Source organism: Cavia porcellus, unplaced genomic scaffold (assembly GCF_034190915.1).
Source record: "Cavia porcellus strain 051 isolate PalLab524CR breed Dunkin Hartley unplaced genomic scaffold, mCavPor4.1 scaffold_17, whole genome shotgun sequence".
NCBI classification, from domain to species: Eukaryota; Metazoa; Chordata; class Mammalia; order Rodentia; family Caviidae; genus Cavia; species Cavia porcellus.
In genome coordinates, this window is record NW_026947500.1 from 60759761 (window position 1) to 60778673 (window position 18913).

General features: G+C 45.5%; 1 protein-coding gene across 1 annotated transcript; it reads right to left on the reverse strand.

Moving 5' to 3' along the window:
• Positions 1–11944: 11944 nt before the first annotated feature.
• Positions 11945–14550, reverse strand: LOC134471229 (cilium assembly protein DZIP1-like). The gene is given in 2 exon segments (XM_063229294.1): positions 11945–12189; positions 12192–14550. Coding segments are annotated over 2 exon segments (2319 nt in total). The 5' UTR covers positions 14407–14550; the 3' UTR covers positions 11945–12085.
• Positions 14551–18913: the final 4363 nt, after the last annotated feature.

Genomic DNA, 18913 nt, shown 5'->3' on the forward strand with positions numbered 1-18913 from the left:
TCCCCTAGGAATTTACCTATCGCACCAAACAAAGACCAATGGGCTACCCGTGTATCCCTGATGCCCCTTTAGGTTCCACCCCAAACCGAGGCTACTTACATACCCCCCATGCCACGTGTCCACCAGAGAGAAAGCTGGACTCCAGCGGTTGGGGGTTTTGGTTTTCTCTCTCTGTGTTCTCAGAATAAAGGCCTCTTTTGTTTTATACTTCTCATCTTTTAGATATAATCTTATCAGTTTGTATACTACTATAATTTTTGCTGATTGCCTTGGGTAGTACAGTATCGCAGCTTTATGCTATGTTGTACATTATATTGCTGCATGTAAGAGTCATGCAAACAAAATCAAAGTCCAGTTGGAGTTTCCTTTGACCATGTCATTGTTATGAATATTGTAATGTACACACTCTATATGGCTTTCATTTAGCAACCAATTCAATTAATGACCTGGTTGCAGGAATGCAACTTAGTAGTTAAATGATGAATGTCTGTATGCTAGCATTTTATTTGGTTCTTTTCTTTTATTGGGAAACAATTAATTTTGGACAGAACTTAAAATGGGGTTACCCTGCAGGGTGAATGGAGATGGGTCAGAAGGAGTACTGTGGCTTTGCTGCCCCACCTCAAAGCTCCACGTGTTCAGAGGTTTGGGTTTTGGGAGGTGATTGGATCATGGGGTGCTGTACTCATCAGCTAATGTGCTGTCAGAAGGAAGGGCCTGGTCAGAAGAGATGGGTCACTGGGGACGCGACCTGGAAGGGTCTGTCTCCCTCCCCTCTTGCTTTCCCTCTCTGCTTCCTGGATGCCTTAGGATGGCAGCTTTCCTCCGTTCAGACCCTTCCACCATGCTAGCTCTGCCTTGGGGCCAGCTGATCATGGACTGAGCTATGAGACAAAATAAACTTCTCCTTTAGGTTGTGGGTACTGGGTGCCATGTTGCAGTAATGAGGGAAGTGACTATGACAGATTTTATATCAAGGGTGGGGTCACTGCTCTGACTGTACCTGACTATGTGGTTTACGAGCTTTTCTAAGTGGTTCACGGGAAGACTTTGGATAGATCTGGAGACGCAGGTAGAGAGGTCCTAAAATCCTGTAAGCAGAACTTCATGTGTGGTACTGGTCAGAACTCAGAATACCGAATGCCAAAAGAAATTCAGACAGTAAAGGCCAGGCTTAGGTTTCAGTTGGGAACATGGACCCCACTGGCAGTTGGACTAGAGCCATGCCTTACACTCTGGCAGGAAATTTGTGTACACTTTGCCCAGGTCTCGAGGTTTTGTAGGAGATGGAGATTATGGACTGTAAACTAATTGATCTAGTGGAGGATCCTGCAAGGCAATGCTTGGGCTGTGAGAGGGGCAGTGCAGGGGAATAAGGAAGATAGTTACAGAGGGAAACAAGAAAGTCTTGAAATGCAAAACTTCTTCTGTATTTTTATCTGAGATGCGGTGCCTGGATGCATTCATATAACCCATTAACATTTTTCACTGACCTGGAGAGAATAACCCTAAAATTCGATGGAACCAGAGGAGATCCAGAGTAGCAAAAGCAATCCTGGACAACAACAACAACAAAAAAAGCAAAAGGCATCACAATCCCAGACTTGAAGTTATATTACAAAGCTACAGTGATAAAACAGTATGCCACAGCCATACTATTAGACATGAGAATCTGTGTTAACAGGATATAGGATGTAGAAAAAACCTCATGCACATACAACTATATGGTCTTTGATAAAGCGGAAAAAACACAGAACAAACGATGGCCTCTTTAATAAGTGATGTTGGGAAAACTGGTTATACACATGCAGAAGACTAAGTCTAAACCAATATCTCTCCCATGTGCTAAACCAAAATCAAAATGGATCAAGGAACCAAATGGTGAAACGTGCTAGAAAACAAAATAGGTAAAATTCTTGATGTCACGGGAATAGGAAAGAACTTTCAGAACAGAATCTTGGTTGCATGGAAAATAGAAGGGAGAATCAATACACAGGATGGGAGGAGGAGGCTAGGGTGACAATGTGGCTGGAGTAGCTGGGCGTGACCTGCCCATTGAGGAGATTTACTAATCACAGGTACAGAATAGCAGCACTCAAGCTCAACACAGGAGCAAGCTGGGCCTAGCACCAGGTACCAATCTTCTGATACAAGAACACACCGAACCTGGCCCTGATGTCAATCTCCCAGTGTGAGATCCAGGGGCCCACCCGCATCAACCATCAAAGAAGCCATCAAAGGGGGGGGCAGTCAACTTTATGCCACTACTCTCTTGTTCTTGAAGTGGTCCACTCTGCTTGTAGGACATGTCTTCTCTCTTTCTTCAAAGTACCTTTTCTCTCTGAGCTCTTCTTTTGCATTTCCCCTTTTTCTTATTACTAAAATAAATGGTCGTCATTCACATCCAGCAATTGCCCTGAACTGCTCACTGATCAGGATAAATCAGGACGTGGGCGACACTTCTGGTCCCTGCCCCATCCCATGATAACAGGATCAGATTCAGTTAGAAAGCTTCTGCTCAGCAGAAAAAACAACCCAACAGAGCGGAAAGCCAGCCTATGGAACGGGAGTGACTCCATGTACACAGCACACTTTGTTTATCATTTAACCCCTGCCTCGCCCCTCCCCTTCTCACTCTATCCCCTTTCATACTTTTTGATATTATTTGTCTCAGCTCATGTCAGGGCGCGTAGTGTTTACATTAAGTGCAGTTATTAGGTGACTGCTCGTGGCATACCTTTATTCTCTCATTCCCCTTTCCCCTCTTCATCACTCCATCTTAGTGCCCTTGGACCACTTCCCTACTGCAAGGACGCATCCCCTTGACCCCTCCATCCATCCTGTATCACTTTCTTTTTCTGTGCTAAGCTTCACTCAGATAAGAGACACCACACTGTATTTGAGTTTGTGTGTCTGATTTCTTTCACTTGACCTTATATTTTCCAGGTGCACCTGTTTTCCTACAAATGAGCAAAATGTGTCATTCTTTATAGCACAGTAATATTCCATTGCTCATAGATCCATTTAGTCTATTGATGAGTATTAGGCTGCTTCCAGGATTTAGCTATTGCAAACTGTGCTGCTATAAACACTGATATGCGTGTATCATTGTAGTATGATACCTTGTCCTCTTTAGAGATGATAACTAGCAGGTTGATAGTTGGGTCACATAGAATTTCTAGTTTTGGCTCATTGACAAATTTCCTTACTGATTTCCATAATGGTTGTACTAGTTTGTTTACATTTTCACCAGCAATGCAGGGTACCTTTTCACCACAATCACACCTTTGTTATTGTTTTATTTCCTAATGATTTCTATTCTTTCCAGAGTAAGATGGAATCTTAGGGTCATTTCAGCTTGCACTTCTCTAACAGCCAGAGATGTTGGACATTTTCTCATGTATCTGTTGACCAGTTGGATTCCTTCCTCTATGAATTTTTGTTCATTTCTCTGGTCTTGACTGGGTCTTTCATTTTAGGTGACTTACATTTTTCAAGCTCTTCATATATTCTAGAAATTAGTCCTCTGCCTGAAAGGCATCTAGAAAACATGTATGTAGATTGTTTCTTCACACTGATGACCAAAGTCCCTCCTTCTTGTAGCACTGGGTTAGTTCTGAGAGATCAAGCTGTTGAAAAGGGAGACCACTCCTCCTGCACAAACCTGCTTAGACTTCCACTTTTCCCTCTCCTTGGAAGGCTTCACTAAGACAACCCAGAGGACCGTGTTCTAGAATGTTCCCCAGGTTAGGTTCACAGCTCTCAGCAGCCAGGCACAGTGTCCATAATACAGCCAAGAGAGGAGGAAGCCTGGCTGTTGCTCCAGCTGGCAGTGTTGCAGAAAAGCCAATAGCAAACCGGATGTAAGAGTCTTTGCACTGAGGAATCTAGAAAGCCACATTTATTGATCGTAATGCTGGCAGGCTGGGGGACAAGTGACAGCTGTGCAAATCACCAGCAGAGAGCTAGCTTTGAGTTCAGTTTAAATATAGTTTACCAACAGGAAGTCCAAAGCATTACCTGACTGGTTACATGGATTGAATGAAGTCATATATTGTTAGGGAAACTAACACCTACTTAAAAGCTATTGTTTGTCACAACATAGGAACGTCTTGGGGATGAGGGGAGAGGGTTCAAGGGGAGCAAGCAGAGCTAAAAAGCGTTCTTGGCTGGCCCACTTTGCCCCAACCGCAGCCCTTGAGGCCAGTTACAAGCAATATATTTTTTGGATTAAAGGAAACGTAAGCCGAGAATAGTCAAATTGGCCCAGCACATTATCAGAAGAAAAGCAGCTGGCCCCAGACAGTCCAGGCTGCCTGAACTCAGCAGGGTGTTTATGTGACAGGTGACAGGAGCATAGGCGGAGGTTACTATTTGTTTTTAACCTGATCTGTCTATAAGTTTGTTATTCTGTAACTGTGCCTTTACAAATCATATAATTTGTCCCCTTACATGACCCCTGTTCTTACAGAGGAGAATTATCTTCCTTGGTTTCCCTGGTCTCTTCATACTAAGGAGCCGGGGAGGGGAAGTCTCTTGTAAAGGGAGTTGGTGGTGAAAGTCAAAGGAGAGAAAACAGCGCTCTAATTGACAGGGAACCAGAAAAAGCAGGGGTAGCTTGCCATCAACTGAAGAATGGATAAGGAAGGTACGGCATTTTTATACAAAGGAAAGCTACCCAGCTATAGAGAAAGATAATCTAGAGGCTCTTGTAGGTAACTGGATACAACTTGAGATCATGCTCATGGGTGAATGGCTCAGAGTCACATGGATGAACATTACGTTGTCTCCCTAGTATAAAAAAGTGAAGGACTCAGTGGGATCCAAAATGTACTATAGATATAGTGAAAGTGAGAGGGGAGGAAATGTCTAAAAAGATAAGGTGGTAGCCACTGTTGATTTCCTATTATCTTATTTTGAAGTTGTATATAATTTTAGTTGTTTTGTTAGATTTTATTCTGTTTTTTTTTTCATGTCTGATACCATGAGAGCCTATTTTGAAGATAACAAGATACATTATGGTAGCCATTATTGATTTTCTATTACCTTGTATTGATTTTCTGTGTAATTTTCATTGTTTTGTTTTGACTGGTTTTATTCTGTTTTGGTTTGCTTGATTTTATTATGTCTGATGGAATGGACAGCTACTATGAATATAATGAGGCATTATGGTAGCCATTGTTGATTTCCTATTATCTTGTTTGGAAGATCTGTATTGCTCTCCTTGTTATGTTTTGATTAGCTTTATTCTGTCTTATTTTGTTTGGTTTCATTCTCTTTATAATAAAATATAAAAATGCAAATGAGAAAGGGGGCTTACTATGTTTTCTTGTTTGTCACCATTCTGAACTGACATACTTGATAGTACTCTCATTCCCAGTTTTCTCCTCCATCTCCTGAGGCATGGTGACAGTTTTCTCTATCTGGAAAATTAGCGTGAGTTGGGCATGTATCAAAATATAAATATGCTTCAGGCTGTGAGTGATCTCATTTGACCTAACTAAGTATAATCTTATGGTTTGAATCTTCAATTTGTACCTGAAATTCCCAATGTCCTGAATTTCCATACACAGCTTTTGGTAGAATTTCACATTGTTTGTTTTTTTCCCTTTCGGTACCAGGGATCGAACTCATGACCTTGAGCTTGCCAGGCAGGCATTTGTGCTACTGAGCTCTGCCCCCAGCCCAGCTCTACCCCCAGCCCGTGTGCTGTCCATCTTTAACAAAGGTACTTCCCTCTGTAAACAAGATGTACTCAGCACCTGCCAAAGGCTCCATCTGGAGGTCAGGGTGGCTAGGAAGGAGCTCATCTGTCACTGGCTGGAAGGTGAGTCAGGGAGTCCTGACAGGCAGTCCTTGGTACTGGGTGACCAGCTGTTTGGCAGCCACCTAGGTCCCTGACTGTTGAGAAGCTTAAGAACTACATTCCTCATCTGGATAATCAGGGTTTGTGCCAAAGTTAATTTGTTTGCCTCTTTAATCAGATGTGCAGTAGCTGTCAATGCTCATAAGCAGGGAGGCCACCTTTTGGATGTGAGTCTAAAGTCTTGGGCAGTAAGAGACCGGTCTTTCCCAGGATCCTACCAATTGGGTCAGGACCCCAAAGCAAGATATTGTTTCTCATCCACAAACAAATCAAATGGATGAATCACACCTGGAATCTCTAAAGCTGGAACTGAAGCCAGAACCCATTTGATCTGTTTAAATACATCAGCCTCTTCTGAAATCTAATTTATTAATTCTCTCTCAGTTATGGCTTTTTCTACATTTCACAAAGCATTCTGGGTTTTCTTTCCCCTGCATAATCAAGTATCCAAATTCAGAAGAAACCAACTGCCCCTAAAAATTCTCTGAGTCCCTTTTTGTTGTCAGGCCATGGGATGGAGCAAATGACTTCTTCTTTTCTGGGTCCAAATGTCAGAGTCCCTTTTCCAAACCTAACCTCAAATATCTAACTTTCTGCTTGCATATTTGAGCCTTTTTCCAGGAAGCTTTGTACCCAGTGTCACACGGGTTATGGATGAGGGCTAGTGTCCCTTCCTAACAGTCCTCTTCCCTGGGGCCTCTGATCAGGGGATCATTGATGTTCTGAAGAAGAGTACAGTGGAACCTGTGTGGGGAACTTGACTAGATCAGCCACCAAGGCGTTCCCGAACAGAATGGGAGAGTTCCTGAACCCTTGAGGAAGGCACGTCCATGTGAGTTGCCCCTATCGCCCTGTGTCAGGGTCCTCCCACTCAAAGGCCAAAAGAAACTGACTAACAGGTGCTATTTGCAGGCAGAAGAGAGTGATTTTTAAATCCAGGCAGGTGAATCAGACAACATCAGGAGGAAGCAGACCCAGATGAGTGTACGAGTTCAGGACCATTGGATGTAATGTTACCATAATGGCACGGAGACCTTGCACTGGCCGATGGCCCCATTAGGCTTTTTAACTGGCAGCGGTGGAGTGTTCCAAGGTGATTGGCATCTACTAAAATCCCACCTTGGTTCCGACTGGAGATGTGGGGCTGAATCCCAAGGCAAGTCTCTCGGATCATGGGATATTGTTTAAGTGCAATGGTCAGCTCCACTGTTAAGTCCAGTCATCAAAGGGGCATGGTTAAGAGCAAGTCCCCGGACTTCTGTAAACATAGTGTTTAGAACCTCAGGATTACAGTCTTCGGGTGTTTCTGTTTGACAGAGTTGCCGCTCTTCTTCTTAGGGACACGGTTAGAGTCAGTATCAAACCTAGAGCCTGTGGCCCAAGGCTGAAGGTGGCAGGTTGCCTGCGACCAAAGGAGGCTGTGGCTGTCAATTTTAACCGGAGATCTTGGCACAGCAAAGAAACAGGACATTCATGTTTGATGAGATGTCCTCCAAGCTCACAAGATCTGCTTTGACAAAACGTTTTTGCAGCAAATGCGCCAGTAGCCCCCATGACTTGGATTTGGCGAGAGGTCAAAGGAGCAACAGGTTGGTTGGGTGGCAGTTCTGCTGTCCCTGCTGTCAACCATAAAAGTCACTGACTTCTCCCCAACATTCATGGTGACTGTAGGCTATCTAATCTGATAGAGCTCGGTTTTCCATAATCAGTGCCAGCAAGGAGCAAGAACAGGGTTGCAGGTGGTGGCAAGTTTCATGCTGCCTCTGAGGCCTGCTGGTCTTTCAGGTGCTGTCTTTCCAGGACTGAATTGCTTGCATCTGGTGCATGGGTTTGTGGCCAGAACATAAGAACGGCTGCCTGTTTGGACTTGGGAACCCCTGTGAGGCTTTGTTGCCTGGGCCTCAGTCTCACCCCTGACCAGTTCTCAGCCCTTCCAGGAGCAGCTTTGCCACAAGTGCAGCCAAGAAAGCAGTCTGATAACATTGATGTTTTCCCTCTTGGCTTGTTAAAACCTTTTGAGCTATTTGGAGTAGTTGATATCATTCATGCCAGAGAAGCCTTCATATTTTGGATTTCCTCCCAGATGTCACGTGCAGACTGCAAATGCAAAACCTGAATTCATCAACTGCCGATGCTCAGGAGCCTCAGGATAAATGGGGTACAAATCTGGTAAGCTTCACCTGGTCTCTCGTAGAATCTCACAGGGCTTTCATTTGGCTCCTGGATAACACAGCCACCTTAGACAGGGTGATGACTTCTTCCCCTCTGATTTCATTCCCTGAAATGAAGTGCATTTCACTATCCAGTCAAAGCTGCACTGCCAGCTTCAGTGTTAAAGTCGCAATATCTGGCAGTTTAGCAGGGAAGGCAGCACTCACGCAAGGCTTCTGGGCCAATAACATCTTCTGGATCTTTGGTTTTTAGCCAAGCTCATCTACCCTCCAAAATGTGAGCCCACTCCTCAGTACTAAAGGGGTTCAGATTTGCTGGCAGCCTTACCAAGTCAGCTGATGTGTCTGGAAGATCTGGACCGAGAGCCCAACTGTGGCTGGAGGCTTTTCTGAATGTGGTCGGGTGTGATGTTTCAGCTGAGAATATCATTGGAACTAAAAGGCTGTAGTACTATGCAAGCTGACTTGGTCGCCCCCTCCCATGCCAGGGCATCCCTGGACAGGCATCTGGAGATGCAATGGATGGAGCCGGTGACTGAGGGGACTCGGTTCAGACTGCTCCTCAGGACTGGGCAGCAACAGGGCAGTCAGTCGGGACCGAGCAGTAGAATCAGGCTGTGCTTGTGGCAGCTGGCCAGGAGGTGGGGACGGCGGTGGACGGTCTGCCACATTTGCACGGCCACCTGTGTACGGAGGAGAGAAGTCATCATTGGAACCATCAGGCAAGATAGCATAAATCCTTTTGATTTTAGTCTTTGGGGTCCTTTTTATTTTGCTGGACATCTTTAATCACCAGGAGAGCTCCCTTTGCCTGGCATGCACAAGCCCAGAGCCATGGCGGGGAGTTTTTACACAGTTCCAACCACCAATCACTATAAGGAAATTGATCAGGGTGGGACCGTTTTGCCCCAGACTCGAGAGACGATTTCCAAGTTTAGGGTTCCCTCTGGTGGCCAAGCAAGGCATAAGCGCGGCCAGTGGATCTCACAGAAAGTAGGAGCTGCTGTGGTTTCATTTGCACTCTGCAGTCTGCCAAAGAGCCCTCCTCGCAGTTTCCCGTCATGCAGCCTAACGCAGTGGGCTTTCTCTGACTCGCGCCCAGTCTGACTCCCTACGGTGTGTGTTCTCCGACCCTTGACCGGAGTCTGAGTCGCGAAAGAAGGAGGGGCCACTCCCAGAGGTGCCACGCCGGTCCCAGGACTTAGGTTCTACTTAGCCAAAAAGAGTGCAGAGCCTCCGTTATGCCGCATGTCGTCGCCATGACATCGCAGCCGAGAGCCCCATCAAGCAAAGCGACCAGTGCGTCTCAGTCTTCGTGCACTGGACCAGTCTATGGCTTACACTGACCGCTCTGAGTCCACACATGTGCCCACAGGTACCACATTCCCATCCCCAGTCCCCGGGACAAGTCTAACTGGAGCAGCGGCTGCAACTGACCACTCTGACTAAAACAAGAATGTCCAGGTGGTCACTTCCTCCTTTGCCTGAAATGGGGGCGGTAACAAGCAGGTAAGCATTTTGACTGTGGGACACAACCTGGGTCAGGTCTACTTGATCCCAGGGCCTGGTCCAGTCATGTTCTGATTCCTCCCAGGGTCCAAAGAGCTCTCTGCTGTTGTATGGGGCCTTCCTCACTCAACTGCTGAGGAGACTTCAAGAAAACTCCAGACAGAGTGCCTTCTCCTCTGCAATCAGAGGATGGCTGGGCCCCAGCAGTGCTCAGCAGGCCTGCACCAGTGGCCTAAGTGGCCAGCAAGGTGTCTTCCCAGCTGACACACCGGATGTTGCAGCAAAGCCAGTAGCAAACCAAATGGAAGACTCTTTGCACCAAGGAATCTAGAAAGCAATGTTATTGATCATAACACTGATGGGCTGGGGGACAATTGACAGTGTTTAAATCACCAGCAAAGAGCCAGCTTTGAGTCCAGCTTAAATATAGTTTATAGACCGAAAGTGCGGGGCATTGCATGATTAGCTACATAGATTGAATGAAGTCATACATCGGAGGCAAACTAACTCTAAATACATTTGCTTAAAAGGAATTGTTTATCACAATGTAGGAACACTCAGAGAAAGAGAGCAGGGGTTAAGGCAGAGTTAAAAATTATCTTTGACTAGGTTACTTCAATCCAACCAAAGTCCTTGAAGCCAGGTGAAAGCAATATATGCTTTTAACTGAAGGAAATACAAGCTGAGAATAGTCAAACTGACCCAGTGCATTATCAGAAGAAAAGCAGCTGGCCCTAGACAGTTAAGGCACATTGAATTCAGCAGGGTGTTTATGTGACAGGCAGCAGGAGCATAGGCAGAGGGTACTATTTGATTTTAAATTGCTGTAACATGTCTGTAAGTTTGTTGCTCTGTACTTGTGCTTTTATTAATCTTAGAATTGAGTCCTTACAGCAATAGATTTTGCTATCATTCACATGGTGCTGGTTTTAGGGTCATGCAGAATGCAAGAGTTGTGGGGTCAGGAAGGTCCCACGCAGATTTTATAAGAGGGCCTGAGAAAGCAGGCGGTGTTCCCCGCAGGGAGCAGCGTGTGAGGCTGTGAGTGTAAGACCAAAGGTGCAGGGAAGAGCCCAGGGGTTTGGGGAAGCCAGGAACATAGATCATCTGAGGAAAGCCGCAAGGTGGGAGCAAAGTCTACCCAACAGAGAAACCATGAGGACTGCAACCATTGGCAGTGCCATCCAGGTCTTTTAGAGTTTACAGCTTGTTATGGATTGCCCAAGATATCAGCCATGGAACTACAGGACTTAATGCTTGCCCTGCTGGATTTTGGTCTTATTTGGTTGCATTCCTTTCTATCCCCCTATTTAAAATGAAAATGTTTATCTCATTCCACTGTGTGTTGGAATTGTTTAACTTTCTTCTCATTTTCATACGAGCTCAAAGTTAAGAGTTTGCTTTAAATCTCAGAAGAGAATTTGAACTTGGATTTTTAGCAATACTGACACTGTTAGGACTACAATAACTCTTAGAGATGGACTAAACACTTTTTGAATGAAAGGATTCACATGAATGTTGGGATTCAGGGTTAGAATGTGATTCTTATATCTAGATTACCCCCCCCACTCCCTCCCAAAGCCCCATGTGCTCACAGGTGGGACTTTCCAAGGTGACTGTGTCTAAGGGGTATGAATACAAATCAAGGGTGTATGGTAACTAAATTAGTCCAACAATCAGTTTAGCATAGTTCTGGGTGTGATTAATGGAAAGGCCCACCCTGGGCCTGGATGACAGCAACCAATAGGCTTATAATCTGGATGGAATAAAAGAGAAAAAAAAGGAAAACCAATTTATTGTTCACTGTAGCTGCTATTTCCTATCTGCCCTGCCATGGACTGTTTTTCCTCTGTGGTGCTCCTCTACCACGCTGTCTGCCTGAGAGCCAGCCAACTGTGGACTAAAACCTCTACAAACTGTGAGCCAAAATAAACATTTCCTCCTCTAACTGGTGTGTGTTAAGTATTTTGTCTCAACAATGACAAAAGCAACTAAGACATTATTATAAGCTTACCTCTGACACAATCAATAATCAACCTAACTGTTAAGGTTTCACTGCTCACTACCTTGAATATAAAGACTAGCACAATTTTATAATATCAAACTTTCCAATATGGCAATACACAAAAGATATTTCTAAAAATTACTACCATTGTAACCAAACACTGCTACAAGTGAGAAATTTTGTTCTCATTAAAAATTTTGTTAAAAAATACACAGCACTAGGGTACCATCCTGAACAAAATATTTTTATGACTAATGAAATGTTTTCAGCTGCAGAAGTGAAACACTTTTACACACTTTCAAATACCATTGAGAGTTTCTTTTTCAGTGCAGAACTAAGTGCCATTAAATAGACCATTGTTCTCTCCTCCAGATTTTTTGATAATGAGGGAAACACTGTAAGGTAGGTGCTTTAGAATCATGTGCTGAACACTGTTGGCTCCTGGGAGAATCCTGCGATGTGTAGAATTGTAATCACTTCAGTGGGTCTCACTTAGCTCTTTTTAGAAATATTCGGTTGTTTTCCCTGGTCCCGCTAGAGGGCGCCCCAGGCATTCCGCACTTGAGTTGAATTCAATTCATTCTTCACCAGTGGAGGGTCCTCCAGCTCTTCCCCAGGTTTCTTCTCGTAGGTGTCCCTTCCTCCAGGGGTTGTGTGTCCCAGTCGTCGTCCTCCACATCTAAGCACTTTAGTTCATCTTGTATTTCTTCCTTTGTCATCAACACATCAGCAGCGTTAATCCCCCTGGCTGGTTTATTCCCATGTCTGTGATGGGACACCATCTTTCCGACTTTCTCCACTAGTGTTTCCATGCAGGCTCCTGTGGGCTCGGGAGAAACGTCGGGGCCCACAGTTTTGCTCCCATCTGTCCCGTCCGTGCCACTGCTGACCGTGATCTTTCTGATGCCATCCTTGTTGCTTGGAGAAGACTGCTCGAGAGGTGACTCAGGAGACGCCCAAGCCTGCATGAACCCGCCCTCACCCAGCTCCTCTTGTGAACCCAACACAGGCTTCAGAGCAGACGCAGACCTCCTGGGAAAATGGCCTATGCTATTTTTCTGAATTTTTGGGACAGCCGTCTTCTCAGGAAAAGCAGGTTTTTGCGTAACCGACTGTCTGTTTTGCGGAGGAAGCTGGGATGCTCTGAGGACTTCTGCAGCCTGATGGGTGTCCACCCGAGGCCCACTGCGCCTGTCTGAAGGCAGGAATGTTCGCTGTTCCAGTTTACAGTTCAGCTCATGCTGAAGGGACTCTCGGATCTGCTGCCTGATCGCTGTTTGTCTTGTTTCCTTGTGTCTTGATTCCACCGCGCTCATCCCAATACTCAAGAGATCGTTTGGAATACTGCGTGTGTCTGCATTAATATCCCAGGTTTCTAGTTCCTCTACCAAGCTCTGTTCCAAGAGTGTTTTGATCTCCTTAGTGCGATCAGGCTTCGTCTGCAATGCTTTCCTTAAATTTCTCCAGTAATTGGATTTCTCTTCATTTTCCCTTCCTTTTGCTTCCTCTGGAAATTCTCCTTCTGGTCTCAGCACGTGCGACAAGAATACCGGTTCGGCTGGCCTCGTTAGATCTGGTTTGGCTTGCAGAGTCTGAGGGGTTGAGATACTCACAGGGAAGGCTGGAGTAGCTGACTTAGAGCGAACACCTCGCCTTGTTGAAGACTTCCCTTTGAGTTCCCTGACCCTGCTGAGAGGTGGCTTAGTGGCCAGCTCTTTAATCTGCCGCCTCTGTGTGAGAATCAGCTCATTCTACTCCTGGACTTTCTGGTAAAGGTCTTCCATCCTTTTTTTGTAGAAATCATTGCTTGCAGTTAGGTCGTCTATCGCTGAGGCCTGCAGTTTCTCGGTAGGTGGCAGGAGCTGACCCTTGTCCTTCTTGTGCTCCTGAGGCAGAGCTGGCAATCGCACTGTCCACTTGCTTCCCTGGCTGTCAACAAGCTTCATCATGCTTCAGAAATCCCGAGGATCGGAGCAGTCTTCTTTTGGCTCGGGTGCATCATTCAGCGAGCTCATGTTGGAGCTGATCTGCGTATTAGACCGCTGGATTTCTGATAATCGATATTCTAATGCTGAATTCTTGGAAGCTAACTCTTTAAACTCTTTCATAAACATCTCTTTGACTTTTTCCACTTCACCAACTAGTTTCACTTTCTTTTCTTCTTTCCACAAATCCAGTAAACTCAGAAAGACGTGTTCCTTGGAGAACCTGACCTCGGGGGCCTGCCGGGCAGCGTCCAGCTGGAACCTGGTCAGCTGCAGCTGGGCCTTCAACGCCTCGATCTCCTCCTGCAGCTCGTCTGTCTGTGTCTTGGCCTTACCCTCAAGACGAGAATCATCAGGGTGGCGACCTTGAAGGTGGCTTTGTAGAGAAGCAGGGCGACCCTGGCAATAGCAGGCCTTGGCTCTGATCAGCAGCTGCTGGGCCGAGATGATCTTCTTGGCACCTTTGCACTCCCGCTTGAGCAGCTCCAGCTCCCCGGCCTGCTGGGCCAGCAGCGCCTTGCTCTGCGCGCAGTCGCCCAGGCTCTGGCGCAGCCGCTCCTCCAGGCCCCGCAGCTGCGAGGCGAGGAAGTCCCGCGAGTGCACCAGGTGCTCGACGGCGAGCTGCGCCAGGCGGATGAGCGTCAGCAGCCCGGGCTGCAGCCCCGAGTGGCAGTGCGGGCACTTCTCGTCCTGTACTCTGCAGAAGGTGACGTTCCTGATGTTCTCCAGCAGCGTCGGCACGTCCAGCTGCCTCGCCACCCTGTCCACGTCGATGGCGCTCAGCCGTCGCCAGTCCACGCTCTCCAGCCGTGGCCGGAACTGGAAGCGGGGCAGGGGTGCCCCGGCCGCGCTGGCGGGGTGACCCGGCATGGGGGCCGCGTCCGCCCAACGGGCACAGGCCCTCGGGGCAGCCGGCCAGCGGGAGGTAGACGCTTCCCCCAGAAAGGCAGGTCGCAGTCCCTGGCCGCCCCCGCCGCCCCGCCTGGAGAAGGCGCCCCTCTGCGCAGCGCCGGAGGTCTGGGCGTCCAGGGCGTTGCCATGGCAGCGCCGGGCCAGAACCAGGATGGACCGCGAGGGGGCTGTGTGTGGTTTTCTTGGAGAGACTGAAATACTCCCAGCAGACTGTGAGTCTCTCGTTTTGGGGGTCTTCTGGGGGATCTACCAGCGGTCACCACAGAGAGACCGTCCTCAGCGCAGAGGGTAGTCCCTGCCCGGCCTGTGTCAGGAATCTCTGTCTCTGTCTCTGTCTCTGTCTCTCTCTCTCTCTCTCTCTCTCTCTCTCTCTCTCTCTCTCTCTCTCTGTGTGTGTGTCTCTGTCTGTCTGTGTCTTGTCTCTGACTCTGCCTCTGTGTCTCTGTCTCTGTCTGTCTCTATCTCTGAGTCTCTGTCTGTCTGGCTCTGTCTCTGTGTCTCTGTCTGTCTATCTCTGTCTCTGTGTCTCTGTCTCTGTCTCTGTCTCTGTTTCTGTCTGTCCAGGCTGATCCTGGCCTCTTACTGTGGGCCGAGGCCCGGATCTTCATCCAGCCACACTCTGATGTCCCTCGGTGGTCCCCCTCACAGCTCCCTGACTCTGGAAGCCTCCAGCAGCCATTGCTAACTCAGGTGCTGTGTCTGTGTGTTTCCTTTTAGAGAGTTTCATTTGCTGCACCATAAAAGTTCACTGGTGTTTTCTTCTGCGGTGTCTAGTTGCTGTGAATCCCATCCAGTGTCCTATCCATAGGGTATAGTTTCCATCTGAAGACTAATGCGTGTGTTTTACATTTTATAACTCTTCAAGTATAGTATTTTCTCAGACAAAAAAGAGAGGGGAAAAAAATAAAAAGAGCTATAACGGATATAACAGCAAGTGTATTTAGGGGTTTTAAATAGCTGACTATATCAATGTTTTTGGATCATTGAACACAGCTGTTTGCAGTCTCCCTGTTTGAATGTCCACCTTGTATGCTTTGATACTGTGATTTGAGCAACTATTTCTAAGATGATAATATGTAATCTATTAACAGGTGATTTCTTACTGTTATTTTTTTTTTGTAGTTCTGTATTACGTGTACCCTTACACTGCTTTGTTTTGTTTTGTGTTTTTCTCTTTTTCCCCTTAAATAAAATTTTAAAAAATCAGATTTAGAAAAATCATAGTATGAAAATTTTCTACTAATTGTATCTTTATGTCACTTGTCTTTCTATTCTATTAATTGATATTCCTCTCTTCGTATTTCCTGCTTTTTGGGTGTCTGGTAATGTTTTTTTTTTTGTTTTGTTTTTTGTTTTTGTTTTTTTTTTTTTTTTTTTTTGGTTTCCAGGCATTGTGAACTGTACCCTTTGGGTGATAGATGCTTTTGAGCTCTTTAGTAATATTCTTCAGTTTTGTTCAGGGTCATTTGGAAGTATGTAGCTTGACTCTTAAAAAGTCTTATGTCCAAGCTTTACTGAAAGGATCCGATCATTCTTTGGTCTGTGCTAATGATGATGAACCTGTGGCACGCAGGCCACAGTGGACACGCAGAATCCTTTTTGTTGCCTCATGAGCCAAATGTATGAGTTTTGTGTTCTAAACTCAGTAGTCAAGGTAGCAGTGGCAGCACATGCCTGTTATCCCAGCACAGGAGGGTGAGGCAGGAGGATCACCATGTTAGAGGCCAGCCTAGGTTACACAGTGAGTGGAAGGCCAACCTGAGCTGCACACTGAGTCTCTCTCTCTTTCTCTCTCTCTCTCTCTCTCCCTCTCTCTCTCTCTCTCTCACACACACACACACACACACACAGTGCTTAGTATTCCACATTCATGAATTTAGGTTTAGTTGGTTTTTTTTTTAACATTTCAAATGTTTATTATATTTAGTTTTGCTAAATGTTAGCATCTATTATTTAGACAAAGTAACAACTAAAGTTAATAAAAAATTACAAACACAAACATTAATCAAAATTCAAGTTACTGGAAAATTTTTCTTTTATGCAAATTGAATTACACCCATGGTATAATGCCATTTTATAACGCTTTCTATTTACTAATACATCACAGACATTATATTATATTCACTATAAACTTGAAAAAGTTACATACTATGCAGCCAGGGATTTAGCTCAGCCACAGAAGTGCCTGCCTGGCAAATGTGAGGTGGTGAGTTCCATCCCCGGTACCAAAACAAATAAAATAAAAATTAAAAATAACTTTAAAAATAATTTAAAAATTATGTCCTTAGGAATAAAACTGAAGAATCAAAAGGTAGCAACAAAGGGGATTATGATAAAAAATTCATCATATCTTTCCACCATGTGTTGTGTCAATTTAAATTGCCATTCTCAACATAAATGCACTAAACACAATCTTACCACATGAAGTGAGCACCGATCAGTCTTTCCAAAGATATCTACCACAAAATGCACCGTTCTGACCATTTTCCACATACAGCTTAGAGCATTCAGTGCATCCCTAATCACCCCACCCAGGTCTGTAACTTCTAACGCATCTCAAATAGAAGCTCTGCACCCACTGGGCAGCCCCGGGCTCTTGCTATAGCCTCTGGGAAACCTGTCCCAGCTGCGTCCTCTCCGTGGACTCCGGTGGCCTTCATCTTTCTGTGTTGGTGTATTTCATTTAGCCAAATGTTCTCAAGGTTCATCCAGGCTTTGGTGTACGCAGAATTCTTTTCTCTGTACGGCCAAATAAATCTCTACTGTGTGTCTATGCCATATTATTCTACCTGTGCATTTGGCCACAGATATTTGCCGTTTTCATATTCTAATTATTGTGACTAACGCTGTTATGGACATTTGTGTGCCAGTATCTGAATGTTTGAGTCCCTACCTCCAAATCTTTTGGGGTACATACCAAGAAATAAAATTAATGGATCAGGTGATGATTCTGCTTACCTTTTGAAAAATGCCACCCTTATCATGGTTTTTTACAAGTTCTCTGATTTTCTGTATTTTTGTTTCTTTGTGTTGTTTGGGTATAATTTTTGGGTTTTTCTAAGGTTTGAATATTTTCCTCATCTACACTGTTTTATGTTGCATGGCCTATAAATAATCAAAATAAATATTGTTCTCACTTAAAGGAGTCAAAGCTAAATCTTGTAGTGTCTGTTTAAAAAAGAAATACAAAGTTTAGTACCTGTCATTGAAAGAAGCATTTCTTTCTGATCCCAACTCAGAAAACTTGACTTAGAAAGCTTCTAGGCAAGCTTTTTTGTTTAGCTTTAATATATGGTCTAAAATGCATGTTTGTATTATGAACTGTTTTTCTCATTTAGTTCTAATTGAACATGACTAAAGGATGTTTGATTCTATTTCACTCTATTTTAAATTCTTGCTTTTTGGAGACTAAACCCAGGGTTTTGCACTGAATAATATCTCCAACCCTTTTGGGGGGGGAATTTTTATTTTGAAACAGAGTGTCACTAAGTTGCTTAGTTGCCCGAGATGGGCTCAAGCTGGAGATCTTTCTGCCTCAGCCTCCCACAGTGTTTGAACTACAGGCACACACCCTCATGTTCAGCTTGTTTGATAATACATCTAGAAATTAAATGTTCCTAGACTTGGTCTGCTGTACTCTCATCACCAGCTGGACCCTCAAATTTTGTATTTTTGAACAGCAGCCTAAAAGGAAACTGTCTGGGGATTCTTCAGACCTCTTTATGGCCCAGCCCAGGTGAGAATGGGCAGGTGTGTGGGAGCTCTGAGAGGACACCCAGAGAATCTCTGTGAGCTGAAGTAGGAGCCCAGAGGACACCTAGAGGGACAGGGTACTCCGTCAGGGGAGCAGCCAGGGCCCACTGGTGACTTCAGTCAGTGGAGGGAGCCAGCATGAAATGCCTGAGGTGGTGGAGGAGGTAATCGGGGAGCGGTGAGGAGAAAAATCCTGACTCTGGTTCTCTTCTGTGCTTGCCGTGCACATGTAACTCAGCTCGTCTACACAGGTAATTCCACAGCAGCCTTCCCCTGAGTGCTCATGCGGATCTCCTCGTCTACAGGGGCAGTGCCCAGCGCTGGCAGAGAGGTGCAAATGTCTCAGGTTCTCCATGGCTAATTATATATTCATGTTTACAAGGGAGAGGTCACCATGAAGCCGCACTTTGATTACCCTGTTTGTTTTAGTGTGAAGAGTTGGAACATGCATCCGTTGGTCATAAAGTTCTTCATTTCGCTTCAATCCAGCCACAGCGTTCACCCTCATCACCTCCTGTGGCAGTGGGGTTCACAGGCTGCCTAACTGGGGCACCAGGTAATGCTTCCTTCCACTTTGCTCTACATGCAGGAGCCATGGATTCCAGCAGATGACATTTCATTCCTCAGTGACATTATGGGACACTCAGTTCTTTGGCTGAGAGCGTAAACAAAATCCCGCAAGACTTTCAAACACCAGAAGGACTCATCACGA